Consider the following 19,039-nt stretch of genomic DNA (forward strand, 5'->3'; position numbering starts at 1 on the left):
GCCAGTGCGCACCCAGCTGGATGCTCACGCCTGCTGGGTATCTGTGCTGTCAGAGCAGAGCTCAGGCAGGGGCAGGGCTGGTTGTGGGCAGGGCTACGTGCAGGGTGAGTGGGTGGGTGGACCTGGGGAACCGCGTGGGCCACAGGAAATGGGAGGGAGCGTAAGTGTGTGAGAGCAGCCAGGTTTAAGAAACTTCCCTGCTACAGAGTTGGCCACTCTCCTTACCTGGGCAGGCCAGGCGCAGGGGGACCGAGGGTGTGGGCCCTGGGTAGGCTGGGCACGGGCCTGAGCGCAGGGGAAGCAAGCTGGGCGGGAGATGCAGCTCACTGGTAAACAGCTTCAGGGAGGGACTGTCAGAAAGCGCACCCTGCCCTGGGCTGGGGTTGAGGGGCAGACTTCCAGGGGGCTGAAGAAACACAGCAGAAACTGAAACGAAGGGAGACTAGACAGGGACCCCATCAATGAAATTGTGATACAATGTAGGAGTATAATCACAGAGACGATAAAAAGTCTAGTTCCTGGAACCAGGACAGGAAGTAGGAGTCACATCCACAGGAGGAGGAAGTGAGGCCAAGCTCTCTCTTAAAGGGCCGCCTCTTAGAGGTTTGGGTTCGTTTGAGTCTGTAGGTGGGGGCCAAGTGCACCCAGCTGCAGCAATGAAAGCTAGGTGTGGGTGGCTGGTAGAAAGGTCTGGAATGAACCTCCATGAGTGTGCCTGGCAGGAGGCTCTCTGAGAGAGGCTGCCCCCTCCCCCAAGCAGCAGCTGACACTCACCCTTCCTATGTGGAGGCAGCAATGGAGGAGTACTGGGCTTGGGATTGTAGGATTCCTGCTGTCAGCCCTGGAGCAGTTCAGGACTCCTCTTCATCCCTCCATATTTACCGAGCACCTGCTTGTACCAGGACAATGCCAGGCTCCTGTCACATATCCCCATACGTGATGTAGTGAGAGGCCTCCAGGCCCGGGTAGCATAGACAATTAGTTGGCATAGACCATTGTGTTGGCCCAGGACCCAAAGGCTTCAAGAATCCCAAGTCAGCTTTCCCTGTGGTAGGGAAGGGGTTGTCAATGCCAAGCGGCTGGGAGGCAATAAAGGTCAAAGGTGAAGCAGTGTCGAGCCGGCACAGGAGCAGATGGGTCACAGAGGTGGTTTTTTGGCTACCATCCCAACCACTAGACTTAGCCCAAATTATAGGTAAATTAGACATTGTACAAAAGAAATTAAATCTACCACAACAGGCAACTTATGTGGCTTCAGCTCAGTTTCAACCCTCCTCGAGACCGGGCCTTTACTCAAACTGACATCTACGGTTCTGCCTTAGAAAGCACACTGCTGGTGGCCACGAGGGACAAGCCCAATCCCACAACTTCTCAGATGGGTCACTCTCACCTCCACCCAAGAACCTCGTCCTTGCTGAGCCAAATCCACTTCTTGTCCTCAAAGGAGAAGGGAGAGCAGGGTCTGTTTTGTTTTGTCTCTTTAAAAAAATTAAGCCAATAGGGGCACCTGGGTGGCTCAGTCGGTTGAGCATCCAGCTTTGGCTTAGGTCATGATCTCACAGTTCATGAGTTTGAGCCCCGCGTCGGGCTCTGGGCTGACAGCTCAGAGCCTGGAGCCTGCTTCGGATTCTGTGTCTCCTTCTCTCTCTGCCCCTCTCCCACTCGTGCTCTGTCTGTCTCTACCTCTCAAAAATAAAGGAACATAATAAAAAAAATATATTTTTTAATTAAGCCAATAGACCCAACCATTAAGGACTCATGAGTCTGTACTTTTTCTTCCCAAAGTTAGAAACAAAGAAGAAATTTTGGATATAAAGACAAGAGAGGCTGCCACCAAAGAAGGTAACAGTTTAAGAGGCACATATTATACCATGTTCTTATTTGGACCAAGTCTTTTCCAGGGGTGTTCAGCCATCCTCAACACTCATGGAGACCCCAGAGCTGCAGAGAGGGAGATGCTTCAGCTCTGTATCTAACACGTTAGTAACATAGCATATGGTTCTGCCCCAGGGGAGAAACACAATTTTCTGGTTCCATCAGAAGGATTCATTGAGAAAAAAAAAGGAGATATATACTCTGGCAGAACAGTGATAGCTTCTTGCAAGTATAAATACAATCTTCAAGAGGAAATAGAACTTTCTCTCCACAGCCTGGATCTGTGCAGTTGTTTAAGCAGCATCTATCTCTTTCCTCACATCATACACCTAGTTCAGAACCTGAAATAATCCATGTGGATAGAAAATGCAGGGCAGACAGACCAAAGAGACTTCTCCTGCATTGTGAAAAGCTTCTGTTTGACAAGACTTGTCTCATCAACCCTACACCACGAATGAAAGGATTTTGAGAAATGCACGCTTTCTTCTACAATAAACCAGCATTTTGCATGTATCAGGAGAGCTGGTGCAGTGACTTATAAGTGTGAACATGTTTGTCAATTGATCATTTGGTTGACAGCTTATAGGCTGCCAAGACCCACTGTATCTTCCAAAGGAAAGCCTTGCAAAGGTAATATATTTTTAAGTAGCCCCACATCAAAGCCTCTGTTGAACTGCCATAAAGTAAATGTGTTCTGGGCCTATATTAACAGAACAAGTTATACTGCACTGTGGTTTACTCCCAGTGCCTACCTGAAGTTTAAAGAAAGTTCCATCAATCCATCCCGACATTTTTATGAAATGTAATTAAAGATGCATTGCACACGCAGTGGAGCAAACGGTTAATTCGCTCAGCCATCTAATTCAATTTTATGGGGGACCCTGGACACTGCTGGCTGGATGACTCTCGTGAGCTTCAGAAAGTAACTTCCCGGATAATCTGTGGGCCCTGTGACCACAGAATTCGAGCCATCTAGGAGCCAGGGTTCTGAATGCTGAGTCCCAGATACCCTTGAAGTCTTGCACACAAGCCACCAATCTGTTTTGGCTGGAATGGCAGCACCAGGGAGAGTCAGGTAATGCCCAAGGCAAACCTGGTGGGTCTGAGACCTGAGATGGGATGAATTGAAGAAACAAGGTGACCAGAGGAGAAAGGAGGGGTGTGGTGAATGCGACAGTCACCCTGGGGAGCCAGAGTTGGTCCTACTCCTGATGGTTGGAATTGGGACACAGGAGCCTGAGACTCAATGCCTCTATCCCACAGCCCTGTGACCGGGCTTCTAGGGATCCGTTTCTTCATCTGCAAAGCCACCATGACATTGCCAGCCTCCATACCCTGCCATCGACAAGACTTCTAAACCATCTTTCTGAGCCATCTGCAAGAAATGAGCTGACAGTCCCTCCACCCCGGGTGCTGGTAATGTTCACCTCTGCCACCCCCACACCAGGATATTCTGATTAAGAAAAGAAAGTACACGCCCGCCCCTTCCAGATCTGCGCTTTGATTCTCGGAGAAAGTTAAAACCGGCCAAGTTAAATGCAGCTAGAACGGACGTTCTTCTCTGTAGCGTTCTGTGTCTCTCAAAGTGAAAAGTCTTTAAAACATTTTGCTGGCAAACATGGCTACAAATATCAAATATTCCAAATGGAAAAAAAAAAAAAATTGAGCTTCAGAATCTCCCATTTATTCCCATGCTGAGTGGTGGGTGATCTGTCAGTCAGATGGTGGGAATGGCTTCTGTGCCTCCTGAACAGCAGGTTTTACTGGGCTGAGGCTACAGTTGATAATAATTATACCTTTTCTTTGTCCATAACACTGTACATTTTCAAAACACAATTATCTACATTGTTTTACTAGATTTTTCAAAAATCCTGTGAGATGAACAAAGCCAGTCTTTTTTTTCAACACCTTTTACAAATGAAAAAAAAAAAAGGCTGAGGGATATCAAATATTTGTTCCTAAGACACCCTGCCAGCTAGTGACACATTCCTCAGCCCCCTGCTCAGCCTTGGTTCTAATACCTACTGCCAGCAGTATTTAGATTATTCTAAAAGATGCCACAACCTTCTTTGGCAGAAATTCTCAGTTTTCTCCAGCATTTACAAAGAGGAAATTATTTTTCATATCCAGCCAAAGGCCAGCTGTAATTTTAGCCATACCTCTTAAACTAGCTTGGATAGAAATTCAAAACAAAATTTCCAAGAGAATTTTAGAAAATAATAGTCCCCTCTACGTACCTCAACAGCAACCTGTCCCTCCCCACCACTGCCCCGGCATTAAGAAAAAAAAGAGAAGTCATTTTCAAAAAAAATTTTTTTTAAATCTTCATTCCCTGTTGCTGTGAACCCCCACCCCGCCCCCGTTAGTGGGTTTCCAGGTGAAACTCCCCGAAGGGAACAGAAGGCACTTTAACAGACAGCACTTCTGTTTTATTGCCAGTGCCCCAAAGTAGTAAAAACCAATGGATGAGACATAAAGGAAATACAGACCCTGGGAAACAAATTGCCTCCATGAAAATTATTTATCTAGCTTTTTTTGTTTTCCCTCCTTTGGAAGGGGGACAGGATTGGCTGTGTTTACAAAACCTGGAGACTTTTTAAAGCTATTGTTTAGTTAATGGCTTCTGACACCAGCCTCAGAGGTGTGGATCACTTTCTGGATGTCAAGATTCTCAAGGAGAGCCCAAGGTGACGCTAATAACAGCTGTCAGCCCACGGAGAGGTAATTATAAAGCCGTGATTAAAACAACACAAAACCTTCAAATGTTACAGCCTTCTTCACTGAAACACCAGGTGACGAGACACGGAGGAGACATAACACTTCCCTGAATAAGCCCCAGTAATGGTAAGGACCAAACTGGAACCCCTACTGGTCCCAGACTCAGAAACACCCACCTGGTGAGCAATGCTGTCCTCACTGGAGGGACTGAGCCAGGCTGGGAGCAGGCACTTAGGCACTGCTTCTCCAGCCCAGCTGCTCCACAGGAGGACGTGGTTGCGGCCGGTGGGGGGGGGGTGGTAATCAAAGCATACAAACTTCTAGTTGCAAGATTAACAAATTCTCCAGACCTAATGAACAGCATGGTGATTATAGCTACTTATTCTCTATCATATACTTGAATGCTGCTAAGAGAATACATCTCAACACAAAAAAGAAACAGTAGTTATGCCATGGGATGGAAGTGTTAGGTAATCACTTTGCAATGTATAAATGTATCGAATCAACACATTGTACACCTTAAACTCACACAATGTTATATGTCCATTAAATCCTAATAAAGCCGAGGGGGAGAAAAAGAAAGAAAAGACTGTGCCCTGGGCCCCACCCCATACCAAGTGAATCAAAATCCCTAGCGGTGGGATGCCAACATCAATCAGGAAGAGAAAACAAGATGAGAAGCAGGGCCTGTAGGCAGCTTTTCCTAAAGTCCCAGAAAGTCCTAAGCAGATACAAGTCAAGTATAGTCCTTAATTCTTACACTGGAGGGAGACAGGGGCCCTTGCATAACTAGAAGCTATATTCCCACCGCAAGCACATCTTCAGGAGGTAGGGTTCCTGCACACACAGCCAAGCAAAGAATGGGGTGGCTCTCAATCTTCATTTCCCACCACTGACCATCCTTTAGGGCCTCCTTCCCGCACGCCCTCCCGACAGACCGAGGCTAATATGCTGTCTTCCCTGTTTTAAAAGTAATGACGTGGGAGGGGTGCCTGGGTGGCTCAGTTGGTTGAGCATCCAACTTCAGCTCAGGTCATGATCCTGTGGCTTGTGAGTTCAAGCCCCAAGTCAGGCTCTGTGCTGACAGCTCAGAGCCTGGAGCCTGCTTCAGATTCTGTGTCTCCCTCTCTCTCTGCCCCTCCCCACTGCCCCTCTCTCTCTCTCTCAAAGATAGACATTAAAAAAATTATTTTTTAAATGAAATTTAAAAAATTTTAAGGAGTAATGATGTGGGAAACCTTTGGAGGCTGAAATTTCCTAAGGCCCTGAGAGAACCACCCAGGCTGTCCCCAGTGGGGTTGGGTCAGGGGCATTGCCCACAGAGCCCAGCTGCCCAGAGACTCGATCTAAAGTTAAAATTGAGTGGAGGAAAATAGAACCTTGCAGTTATTTGTTGCTTTTCAGTGGTTCTCAGTTATTTTAAACTCTCCACCCGGGAGGGTGGATACAGAGCACAGGGAATGGGAGGCTTCCATTTTGAAGACGTCCTTGGAAAACAGGACCTCGAAGCGGGAAGAGAGAACGATGCCTTTGAGCTTAATTTCCGCCTTCAAAGTCCCTGCCAGACTCTACATCCTTGGGCTCCTACAGGTTCTAGGATCTTGGCAAGCAGAAAATGTCAGTCTTCTGACCAAACCCAAAGAGTCTGCTCAGATTCCAAGCAAACACAATTAATTAAATTGTGTAAAACTTTAAAATGTTTAAAAATCAGCCTCTTGGGCATCTTTCATGACTCCCTGTCCAGCAAGCCTTTAACCTGCTTTAGTCAGAATCAGCCAGGGAAGTGGCTGCTGGGAAGCCCCTGCTGGGGTCACAATTAGCGAGAAGCAGCTCCTGCTGGGGCTAGAATTACTTAAAGTCACACTTAAGCCACATATTAAAAGCAAGTCCCGGGATGATTGTACCATACCCAACCTCACCCTAGAGCATTGGGGGGGTAGGAGCCGGCCTTGCTGTATCTGGCCACACAGGCAAGATGAAAAAGTGGCTTTCTCAGGTTTACCCATGAACATGGAAATATATAAGTGAGTTGATTCAGGGCTGCCCAGCCAGCTCTGGGCCATTCCCCTTGGGAGAGGCTTGGAACCATGATGTAGAACCGATATTATGCCTTGAGGTGGGTGACACTGGACGGGGTCCACCTCTGGGGCCTGCCAGAAAACTTGCAGGCAGGAGGCTGGGGCCTCAGGGCCTCAGCCATCTGGATCTGCCCAGAGTGTTGCTGTGGGTCTGGCTGGGTTCCTTGGCTGGGATGGGATGCTGCCCCTTCAGCTCACACCTTATACGTGTGTTTGAGGTAATGACCTGAGCTCTAATTCCTCCTGGTCACAGTATTGCCAACCTGCCAGTGGCCCCAGGCAAGGCAAAGCCACTCTCACTGCGTCTAGGGCCCCAGCCCCAGACGTCCCTCTCTCCTTGCAGGACCCCATTTCCCTGGCTGCTCCCTCAGTGGGCAACACTTTCTCTCAGCTTGTGTTCTGGCACATCCTGTACCCAACACACCCCTCCAGCTTCCCGATCCAGCCCCCAGTGGAGGAACCCATGTAATTTCAGAGCTCCCACACGACATCTGCACATCATGTAGCTTTATGCTTGGCCAAGTGCTTTCATTTATGGTATTTTGAGTGTGAAACATCATCTGACCCTCTGCAGAACTAGTCAGAATGCCATCTTGCAGAGAAGGCTTTTAGTAATGCAAATGTCAAACTCCCCCTGCCTTTTGAGAAGCTGGACAGATCTATTAGAAGATTCCCACAGAGGGGCACCTGGGTGGCTCAGTCGGTTAAGTGTCCCACTCTTGATGATATCAGCTCAGGTCATGATCTCACGGTTCATGGGTTTGAGCCCCACATCAGGCTCTGTGCTGACAATGCAGGGCCTGCTTGGGATTCTCTCTTTCCCTCTCTCTCTGCCCCTCCCCCACTTATACCCTTTCTCTCTCTCTCTCTCAAAATAAATAAACTTAAAAAAAGAAAAAAAAAAAAAAAAAAGGAAGCCTCCCACAGGATCAGGATGACCCTGGAGATGTTTGCCCTACTCACCTCAAATCAGGCTTATAACAAACGGACTGGGTTTAAATGGCCAACTCAGGGTCTCTGGGTTCAGGAGGGCTTGTCCGGTCTGTCACAGATAGGGGGCCGTGGCCAAAAGGGTCTGCAGCGCAGGGGTCTGTGCTACCCTTTTTCTCCCCATCTCTTCGTTTCGATGTCATCTGCAGCTGATTTTGCTGTTGTCTTGTTTTCTTTGTCACAAGCCTAGTTATTGAAAAATTCCCTGAGGTTAAAAAAGCACACGATAATAAAGCCTTAGAAAAATAAATAATTCCTTTATTCCTACTTCAAAATATACTATGTGCATCTGGAACTCTAAGAGAAAGTCGGCCGGGAGACTGTTCCATCATAAAAATCAAGTAAGATAAAAAATAATGACTGCCCATTTCAGATCCGTCTGTAACCCAGGCGAAAGGGGCACGAGCTGCCAGTTGTCTTGCTGTCAGATGCCACCCCTCTGTCGGTGACGTTGGCTGGGGCTGCCTCACCGGGATTCTGTGTCTAACAGTTCCTGGAGCATTTTGAGGACTTGCTTTGGCTGGCCAGCAGCCAGGTGCCGCAGCCGGGAGCCCATCTGTTCCTGGAGGCCCCTGGACAGCCGGCACACCGCCACGCGGACGTTCCCGCCATGCCCAGGCAGGACACCGTTCCCCGTCATGTTGTTCAGGAAATACCAGAGGACCGGAAGGACCTGACGCTCCACGGCCTGGGGCTTCTGGGGGTAAACAGAGGCCACCAGCACTGTTGGGCAGAAAAGAGGGAGAGTTACTCAAGGCAGGCTTGCTCTCTCTCTCTCTCTGTTTCCCTGCCCTCTCTTGGGACACCAGTTCTATCCCCCAAAGGGCAGGCAGCCCAGAAGGGCCAACTAGTCCATCAGACACACGACCGAGGGCTCGGGACACGTGGAGGGGCCCTGGAAATGTTCTTATTTTTTTTTTTTTTTTCAACGTTTATTTATTTTGGGGACAGAGAGAGACAGAGCATGAACGGGGGAGGGGCAGAAAGAGAGGGAGACACAGAATCGGAAACAGGCTCCAGGCTCTGAGCCATCAGCCCAGAGCCCGACGCGGGGCTCGAACCCACGGACCGCGAGATCGTGACCTGGCTGAAGTCGGACGCCCAACCGACTGCGCCACCCAGGCGCCCCTGTTCTTATTTCTTTAAAATCCAGAGAAAAAAAAATATGAAGATATCCAGCCTGATTTATATTCATGTTTATACCAATCAGTTGTAATATAAAATTTTTAACTTTTTTTTTTAATGGAGGAATGAGTATATAAAAACAAAAGTGCTCACAGCCCATGACAGTCATCACTGGTCCCTGCAGCCCAGGGGAGAAGAAGGAGGCAGACAGGGCCGGACTGCAAAACTGCCTCTGCTATTTACTAGCTGTATGACTTGAGAAAGCCACCTAACCGTTCTGAGGCTGTTCCCTAATCTAAGGATAATCATCCTGAACCAAACTCTTAGGACTGTTAGAGCTTAGATAATACATGTACGTGAGGTGCCCAGGTAGGTAGGCAGGTGACAAAGAGTAGCTAGGACTAGTGTTACTTTAATCCACATTCCCACCTATGTGACTTCACACGAACAAAAACTTGTACCAGGGAGGAAAACCAACACTCTCTCAAATGAAGCATTCTGAAAAATGAAACAGGCAGCAGGAGATAAGCCCAGTGTGGCCTCCCCAGTGTCTGGACACCAAACCTCACAATAAGACCAGCAGTAATCCGGGAGGCCTGAACGTGCTTTTCAACCATCAAGCTCTGCACAGACCCATGATTCAGTGACGAACCCCTGAAATCGGGTTATCCCAGCCTCTCTACCCTTTTTAATCCCCAGAAATCCAAGAAGCAGGCTACCCCTGCCAGCAAGCCCTCTGTCAGAGTAAATGCCGGGGTCGAGACCACCTCAAGAGCTACCCCAAGTCACTTCAGAGCCACTGCTCCAGCCGTCAGCCACGGCCACCATTACCCTGAGTGCATCGGTTCTAACAATGCTTGCTCTACACAGCGCGGTCCGCCTGTCATCCCGCCGAGGAGAAGGGCTGGTGAGGGCAAACAATGCCGAGAGAAGCACTTTACTTATTTATGGAGCAAAGCAACTGGAAGGTTCCCTGGGCCAACACACACCCAGGAACCTAACACTGCCTCAGTCCTGAGTCTGGGGGTCAGAGCTTTGCAGCATGACTCCATTGTTCTCACAGCACCTCAAGAGGCAGGACACCAGCCCATCCTGCAGAGGAGGAAGCCAACACTCAGGGGTCAAGGAACCTGCCCAAGGCCACGTGGCTAACAAGGGCGGAGGGCAAAGGCCAAGCCCGCCTCAACTCCACGGCTCATGCTCTTCACCCCCCACTGTCCCCATCCTCCTGGAATTCTTCAGTTCAGAGGCTGGTGTGTTTTGTTTCATTTTTAGTGAAACCTCAGTTTGTCCTTCCTTCACCAGCTTAACATCATCCGACCCCCCAGGATATTTCCCACGGGGCCCCTCTGACTCCGGAGCAAGCCTCGGACAACAGGGGACCAGAGAGGATGAGCTGGCCCCCTCAGCTCGGCCTGGCACTTGAGCCATGCCATTTCCCATGGAGCATGTACGTTGGCTTTCAGGCCACACCCCCAGGGCTCCTGCACCCCACACTGTGGGACCTCTCAGGGGCTCCCCAAGGTCACAGAGCCCTCAGAAAGAAAGGCAGTCCTCATTCCCAGGCAAGGCAGGACGGCACCCAGTGAGTCAAGCCAGCCATGTTGGGGGTGAGCAGCCTCATTAAGTGGGGCAGAGAGGTGGGAGCTGGAGACAGCCCTCAAAGCCAGAGACAGACTGAGAAGGAGGCCACAGTTAACAGGAAAGCCACGGGGGCAGCCCTAAGGTGGGGGGAGGCAAGTTATACTGAACAAGTATAACTCAGAGTCTTTTTTAGACCTCCACGGGATCTCACCTGCAAACCGAGGAGACAGCTATCCCAAGAACCAGGTGCAGGTAGGGCTCCCCTGTGCCCACCCAAGGGTGAGGGGCTCACCAGCCCCTAACCTGCCCCGCATCACTCGGCCGCGGCCCCCGGCAGGCTGCACTCACACCTGACCTCTCTCCCTCCCAGCAGCGAGGCCTTCACAGCTGGGCCCAGGAAGCTCACTTCTGCAGTCAGACCCACGTTCCCCGGGCACAGAAGGTGGAGGTCACCTGGCTGATGGTGGTGGGCCTCTCAAGCGGGCAGAGGCAGTGATGGCCCTTCTGGGAGTCATCACGGGGAAGAAAACCCCACTAAATTTTGAGCTTAAAAGGCAGCTGAAGTAATTAGCAAAAGATTTACTCCTGTTAAGCTGTGCTATTATTAGTCCACACCTTGTGCCAATTGAAATTTTCTTCTCTGTTCCTGGCTGGGCCCGACTTAACGGGAGAGCTACGTAGAAACTCTTGCTTTTGAGGTCTCTTGGAGACAGATGGAAAGTATTTACAGTTAAATGGAGGATCTAAAGTGAGGTAGCCATCCACCTCCGGGGCCCATATATCACTCATACAAGGACAGGTAAGGGTTTCACCCAGAGAATGTTGATGTTGAGCAACAGAAAAGGGTTCCTTGTCTGGCACCCAGGTGGTCTCAGTTAGGGGGCTCCTGGGCACCAGCAACATAACACCGTGGCTGCATTTAGCCCCCGGCCCTACTTTGCTTGGAGAAGGCCTATCACCTGGGTGGAAGCCAAGGGTCCACTCCAGGGACACTAAAAGGGCTGAACCAGGGCACAGAGGCAAGGCCAAGAGCAGGACAGGGCTGTGGAGGAGTTGAATGACATCCTCAGCCAGGCAATGTGCGCTGAGCACCCCCAGTGCGGACTGAGGCTGGCACAGGGTAGGGGGGGGGGACATGCTCCTGAGAGGCTCACGAAACTCAAGCAGGGGGGTAGGGAGGAAGGGGACACAGAAGTTGATGCCAGAACCAGGCCAGCACCACCCAGGTGGAGGAAGAGGGTGGAGAAGGGCTCTCTCTGCAGGACAGGAGCCGCATGTGGGCAGGACAGGGCAGAGGATGGGAGATCAGCCCCAGCAAGGCCGGTGGCATGCTGGTGCCACTCAGGGAGGACACTCAGGGAGAGACAGCACAGCACAGCATAGAGGCTCTGTGGCCAGGCTCCTGGGGACAAAGCCCAGATTGCTCACCAAGGGACCTTGGGCACTCAACCTTTCCGAGCTCCACTTTCCTTACTTCTACAAAAGGGATAATCATGGCACCCACAGCCTCTTTACGAGGTTGTTAGGAGGAATGGATGATCCAGTGCGTGTAACTGGGGGAGGGGGAGGGGGAGGGGAGAGCCTGGAAGGCCACTCCAGGGAGCCTCGACACTGTCCTGAAGACAACCCACACAACGACTCAAGCACGGGGGTAGCACAGCCTGTCTACATTGTAGAGGTTGGGCGCTCAGAGGTCTGGAGAACAGAGCCCTTCTGCCTCCTTCCCAAGAAGGTAGGGGAGGCTTTTGGTAAGCACGGAAGATCATAAAACCAAGTTAAATAACCTGCCCAAGAGCAGAATCGGCACGTGGCAAACAGGTCGGTACAACCACAAAGCCTAGGTCCTCCCCGTGCTGACTCCTCCCGCATCACCGGAGGTTTCAGACCTGGAACAGAATCACTGGAGACGGCAGACTCAAAGAAGACACCGCCTGGGAGCAAAGCTCTCCTCGGCCAAAGCTTGAACACAGCAGAGCAGACGCCCGCCAAGTCCCCAAATCCCACGTAGTGCAGCCCCCGGGCACCTGGCGCAGGCATCAAGGACGGTTGAAATCTAGCCTGTGCTCTGCTTCCCAGCCTGTGCGTGCCCAAAAAGAGACAACGCTAATTCTCACAACAGTGTTGCCGCTGACCAAGCCACGTAGCTGGGAGGCAAGATCTACCCAGAAGAGGTGGTTTTTTTGTTTTTTGTTTTTTTCTGATTCACACAAAGGTACCCTATGGCTTAGTGGACGTCCTGTTTGCAAAGAAGAAATGCATAATATTTTCTTTTCTTTTTTAATTTTTTAACGTTTATTTTTGAGAGAGACACAGTGAGAGTGGGGGAGGGGCAGAGGGAGAGGGAGACAGAATCTGAAGCAGGCTCCAGGCTCCGAGCTGTCAGCACAGACCCCGATGCAGGGCTTGAACCCACAAGCTGTGAGATCATGACCTGAGCCGAAGTCAGATGCTTAACCAACCGAGCCACCCAGGTGCCCCCATAATAGTTTCTTAAAAGCTACTTTGTTTATGTACAAACCTGCCCCATTGTGGTCAAAAATGAAGATTACCTTTGGATAAGGTGGGAATTATTTATAAAAAGCAGATTATCAAGTTTTTTTTAAAGATCTGCGAGGATTATTTGATTATTTGGGGGTCTAAGATAGTGGGTGGTTCTACATGCCGGGAGAGAAGAACAGAGATGGACTGGAAGGCTAGGGTGAGGAGCTTTGGGGACGCTCACCAGACAGACGTTCTGTGACATCAAGCACTGCACGGCCACTCAGGAAGCGCACCTGCCCAGCAAACGCTTGTAGGAGGCAAAGCTTGTCTGAAAGAGAAGGAGAGGGTCAGTGGCCGTGGAGCTGTGGCTGGTTCAGTGCTATTCAGTTCCAGGTCCCTGCAACACCTACCTAGGGAAAGAGGCCCGTTGGGGAACTGAGTTAAATGTCCAAGTCGCAACGGAGTGTCCGGGGAAGAGTGAACGACCTGGCATCGTTAGTTACACTGGCTCCCAAAGAGGCTTCATGGACTCCCACAGATACGGTTCCTATTATCTGTGCTTCCTTAAAATTGAGTTTGGGGGCAAAAGAGGGTTGCCCCAGTCCCGGGCAAACCAGGATGTTGGTCACCCCGTCAGCAGCAGAAGCATCTGGCTTACTCTGGTTGGGTCAGAGGAGGGAATGTGCGAGGACCGGCATGTATTAGCTCTCAATAGTTTATCTATAACCTCCCTGTGTGAGACCCAGGCCCAGATGGCATCCTTGTACAGACAGCAGAGTTTATCCTCCACATGCCCAACCCACTTTTCAGGAGGTTTAGGGGAAAGAGGGATTTTTTAACCTTTTTTTTCTTTTTTTTAAATCATCCCAGCACCCCACACCCAGCCCCCGGAACCAGCTCTCGCTGCTACCCAGCCACACTCATGGTGGGGACTGAGGACTGGGTACTTCCCCGTCTGGCCGTTGAAAGAGTGTTTATTAGAATGAACCACTGATGGTGAAAGCACAGGCAGCTGCAGGGGGGCTGCTTTGGGATAAAGAAGCCCTCTGGCATTCTTTGAACGTATTTCTAAAGATCCCACAGGTGCTGAATGTAGACACTGCTCATTCTTCCCCATTCTGGCTGACGTCTCCTGGCTTCTCACACTATTAAAACTTGAAGTCCTGCACTCCTCACAAAGACACACAGGGTGAGGAAAGTAGCCCTTCACCTGAGAAAGGCGGGCTAACATCGCTCCCGCATACCCAGCTTCCAACAGTGCACAACCACGGCAGTCCCAGGATAACCCCATGGGAGGCAGTGCGAACAACAAAACACGCTCTTCGGGGGTGTGGCTGCAGGGCCCGCCTACACCTGTCACAGAGGTCTATGTGGGTGTCACCACAGGTGCCCCCAGAAAGTAGGTCCTGGGATCCTAGGGGCTGACCCACTCAAGGTGCCAGATTTCTCTTAGCAGGGGACAGAGATTAGAGACCCACCGCAGGAAGTCTTTCCAGACAAGCTCCACCTTCCCTGAGTTCCTTAAATACCTCAGCATCCCCCTGGATGTGCACAGCTTCGCTTTTCCCGTCAGGCGACAATTCTAGCTAAGAGCTCATTCCCATTTCCTAGCTCCCCTCCTGAGAGCTGGAAGGGGTACAGAGGAGGAGATGTACACGTGAACATCACGCATATCCCTGCTGCTTGCAAAAGCTCCATCCATAAGGCAAGAGTCTTTAAAATCATTTGTTCTGGGAAATAAAAGAGATGCCAACCTCTAGAACATTGCAGTTAGCGAGAAGCAGTCTCAGGGCCACTTGGTCAATCTGTAGTCGTGTAAGCATAGGTTTTTATATCAATGTCATCTGCATTGTTTTTTCCAGGTGCTTCTATTTGTCCCACTCCCACCTTTAACCATGAGCTCACCTCCAACGACAAGGACTTCTGCCTCCTTGCTCTCCCCCAACAAAACTCAGTTCAGGACGTTTTCTGGACACAGCCAGACCTCCCCGCTCCTGGTGGCTGACATGGCCTCCCAGAGCCAGAGACAGGTAAAGAACTCGGGGGATACTAGAAAATGCACATCCGACAGACATCTGTGACAGATAATGCTCCCATGTGCCTGGCACACAACAGGTGCTCAATAAATGCTCTAGGACCACAGAAAGTGTTCAAGCAGAGACATTAAGCATGCCCGAACTGGTTTATAAACCCCAGAGCACCACACCCCGAGTAGATGGCCTCTCTTCCTCTGTCTGCTTTTGTAGTGATGGCTCACCACCCAGGTTTATTGAGAGGCAGGAAAATATATGGTGAAGGGTGTGAGCTCTGGGTTCAGGTCGCCTGGACCGAATCCTGGCTCTTCCACGTTTCTCTATATTAACACTGGACAAAACCTCCTACACTTCAGTTTATTCACCTATAAAAGGAGGATAACATCTTCCTCTTAGAGCCGCTGTCGTGTTATGATACTTAGGATATTGCCCTGGGCATATAATTACTATGTAAGTACTCAGCTATTACTGCTAGTGTTACTCTTATTACCTGAGAATGTTCCAAAAGCCCAGCAATCTGAATGGTGGAGAGACCATTAAGAGGCTGGAATCTAACTTCCAAACCCTTAAAAAAAAATCCATGTTCCATTAGCCGGAGCTCTTCACAGGCTCCTGTTCTGCACCACAAAGGAGCCACAGCTGCCACAGCTGGCCTTGGCACTGCCTGGACGAAGAGCAAACAGAGCCATGCAGCGTAGGGAAAACAGCTACAGGCTGGCAGGCCACATCCCCGTCCTCCCTGGGCCTCGCCTTCCCTCCCTGCAAGGGGGCGGAGGTCTCCGGGGCCTTGCACCTGTCCCATGCAGCTAAGCCCTAAGCGCACCAGGCCACATCCTCCTCAGGCTACTGGGGAGCCAGAGAACTTTTTTTAAAGCACAGAAAGTATGGTAGCATAGACAGTGACAGCAAAGAAACTGGAGTCAAACTGGACTCCCAACAATAAGCACAGGACTCCATGAATCATGACATGCCACACAGCCACCCAAGCTAGGTGCGTTCATTGCAGCAAAAGTGGGAATGATCCATTTAAACAGAAAAACACAAGATGTGGTCCAGCATGTGACAGACCTGTTAAAAGTGACTCCAGTGTGTAATCATATGCAAATGCTCACGCTCTGCTTCTTTTTTTTTTTTTTTTAAGCTGGATGCAAATTTAAATGTGTAATATGATCGTGACTCTGCACAAGAGTCATGCACGTGACTCTGCACAGGAAAAAAATCTAAAATGAAAAAAGCCAAATGTTAATAATGGTCTCTTCCAGGGGTGCCTAGGATGGTTCAGTCAGTTAAGCATCCGACTCTTGATTTCAGCTCAGGTTAGGATGTCACAAACCATGAGCTTGAGCCCTGCGTCAGGCCCCGTGTCAGGCCCTGTGCTGACAGTGTGGAGCCTGCTTGGGATTCTCTCTCCCTCTCTCTCTGCCCTCCACCCCCAAAATAAAATTTAAACATTTTTTTTTAAATAACTGTCTCTTCTGAGAAACTGAGACTAAAGGTGAAGGGTTTTTTCCTTTCAAATGCTTTATATTTTCCATTTTCTCAATAATTAATAAGTATGACTTTTACGTGATGGAAAGTAAACTTCTTAAGTTTTTTTTTTTTTCAACGTTTATTTATTTTTGGGACAGAGAGAGACAGAGCATGAACGGGGGAGGGGCAGAGAGAGAGGGAGACACAGAATTGGAAACAGGCTCCAGGCTCTGAGCCATCAGCCCAGAGCCTGACACGGGGCTCGAACTCCCGGACTGCGAGATCGTGACCTGGCTGAAGTCGGACGCTTAACCGACTGCGCCACCCAGGAGCCCCAAAACTTCTTATTTTTAAGTAGGAACACTGCATGATAGCATGGAATACTGGATAGTTAAAGAAGCAAAATCTAAATCGTGTTTACCTTACAATCTCTAACAAGGGAAATCTGTACACAGGCAGACAGGAAATAGAGCAGATTTTTAAGCAGTTGGTATATTAGAGGGGCACCATGGATGAGTTTCTAAATTCCTTTAACAATACCATGTTGGTCATATGATTATGTAAGGTAAAGAATTCGGAGTCAGAGCAAAATCAAAAAAGTAGATCTGAAGCTGCCCATTCCCAGCTTATCTGCACTCTCCAGCACTGGCCTGGGGCCACGCTAATCAACAGAACTCCTTTTGATGCTCAGTCTGACTGGGAGGGGGGTGGCTGTCAGCAGCCTGATGTTTTAATTAGTGAAGTTTCTTCTGTAGCAAGCCCAGTCACAGGGCCCAAAGACAGAACCAGCCAGCCAGCTCAGGAACTGCCCTGATCCCCAGAATAACTCCCCTGAAATCAGAAGGTCCTGGCACAGAGTAGAAAGGATGCCACCCCAAGCTCCTTCCAGCAGTAACAAAGGGCAGAGGTCAGAAAGCAAGGTGCCCACATGTCTCCTTCCTCACCCCCCCCCCAAAAAAAGGGGACATGGGCAGAAATCCCCACCTGCTCTGTGGACCACCGCACCACCTGCCCCTTACAGCCACGGGAAAACCAAGGAACCGGAAGAGATGTGGTGACTGTTGAGTCAACTTATCACTGAATTCCAGAATCAAGAGGGACCTTAAAAGGTTGCCTAAGAAGGCCAACCTCCCAGTTTGGCTGTGTCATCTGGACTTTGTGCCAGAAGGCAGACTACCCAACTGTGTTCTTGTTCTCCTGGCCCCCTGTTGATCGGGGAAACAAACCACAACCTGCTGAGTCATTTCTTTGTGATTCTACACATTTAAGTACTCCACAGCATTTGGCTGTTCCTCTCCAGCCTGGAGCCAATAATCCCTTGTGGGGAGTGACACCAGTCTTGGGAAAAAAGCTCCCTCTGCTCAAAGGGCTCCAAGCTACTTCCAGAAGGGACCCTGAGATGCTAAGAGTCTATCGGAGCCACGAGGCTCCACCTGGGTGACATGGGAAGAGAAGATTTACACCCCTTCTTTTCTGCCACTCCTGCCCCAGTCTCTATGTCTACCACCCAATCCCCTGGGACAGTGGGAAGTTTAATTATTTGCATCCATTTTTCCCTCTGCAGGCCAGACTCAGCCCATTCTAGACAGATGAGAACCATTCCCAGAGAGAGCTTGATTCTACCCTAGGTACTCCCTGGCAGGGGTGAATTCTTACTGGCAGTCTAAACCCATCCACTTCTGCCCTTTCTGGATATAGAAATCAGCTAGTTAAAAACACCTCCAAACCCAAGACTCCTCATTGGGCTGTGAGTATGGCTCACAGCAAAGCCACATGGCCCCGAGAGCCGCTGCTGCACCTGCTCAAACTGACCGGGAGCCAAGACCCTGTGCTTCCCCCTTTGGGCCCCACAGAAGCTTTTTGCCAGGGATTTACTGGACTCCATCCAACTCCCTGAGGCCAACGACATTCCATTCCAGCCTAACACTGACCTAAGGATTAGAGAGGAAAATAGTGCCCTTCATGCCTGCCTCTGTTCTCCTCCCATCAGATCCTTTCACTGATGGGACGGGGGGGGGGGGGGGGGGGGGGGGGGGGGGGGGGTTGGTTATCATCAGCCATTTCCAAGGAGACCCTGTCCCAGGAGGAAAGGACAACTATAGGCATCTTTCCTGGAAGCTGCAGCCTGCCTCAGGGTGTGGTCAGATCACAAAAGCAGCCGTCTCCCAGCCCCTTTCCAGGGTGTCCCACCCAAGTGGGTAGAGGAGGGCCTCAGGTAGAGAAGGCCTGAGCCTTGTGACAATGTGAGACACCACATCCTGCAGCCCAGAGTTCCAAAGCTCCAGCGTGCTCCAGGAGGATGGCCCAAGGACAGAAAGTGGAGACAATAACACCTGGAGAGGAAAGTGTTAAAGCTCCTCTCCGCAGACAAGGGTGCTTAGCCTCTTCAAATAGCTAAAGCCTATTTTGCTTGGTGCAGGTTTTCCCAATAAATCCAGGGCCCACAGTGATTTACCAAGAGCCGTGGTTATTGGCAACAGCAATCTCACTTACCCAGAGCAGCGCTGTGAACTAGCCGTAATTTAAAGCTGGATTTATATTGTTTGTTCTACAGCAACAAACTCAGCAAATCATAAATTTCCTTTGAGATGAAGAGAGGAAATTGACAGTATTTATGAACTGAAGAGGCAGAGAAGGGCCTGACCAGGCCTTTGATTTGTAACTGAAACTGCTTCTGGAAGCTCC

At 50.0% G+C, this 19,039-nt stretch overlaps 1 protein-coding gene across 3 annotated transcripts in view; it reads right to left on the reverse strand.

The window, feature by feature from the left end:
• Window positions 1–7,891: 7,891 nt before the first annotated feature.
• TOGARAM2 (TOG array regulator of axonemal microtubules 2) overlaps window positions 7,892–19,039 on the reverse strand; it is a 69,633-nt gene continuing 58,485 nt past the window's right edge. For 2 of the 3 annotated variants that reach the window (XM_045447284.1, XM_045447285.1), the window contains exons 22-23: window positions 13,093–13,179; window positions 7,892–8,384 (exon numbers count right to left, since the gene is read on the reverse strand). In XM_045447284.1, the coding sequence (XP_045303240.1) occupies window positions 8,128–8,384; window positions 13,093–13,179 (344 nt within the window). In that variant the 3' untranslated portion in view covers window positions 7,892–8,127. The remainder of the gene's footprint in view (window positions 8,385–13,092; window positions 13,180–19,039) is intronic. The other variant, XR_006703699.1, reaches the window with a different exon arrangement.

The sequence above is a fragment of the Leopardus geoffroyi genome, chromosome A3, assembly GCF_018350155.1.
Source record: "Leopardus geoffroyi isolate Oge1 chromosome A3, O.geoffroyi_Oge1_pat1.0, whole genome shotgun sequence".
NCBI classification, from domain to species: domain Eukaryota; kingdom Metazoa; phylum Chordata; class Mammalia; order Carnivora; family Felidae; genus Leopardus; species Leopardus geoffroyi.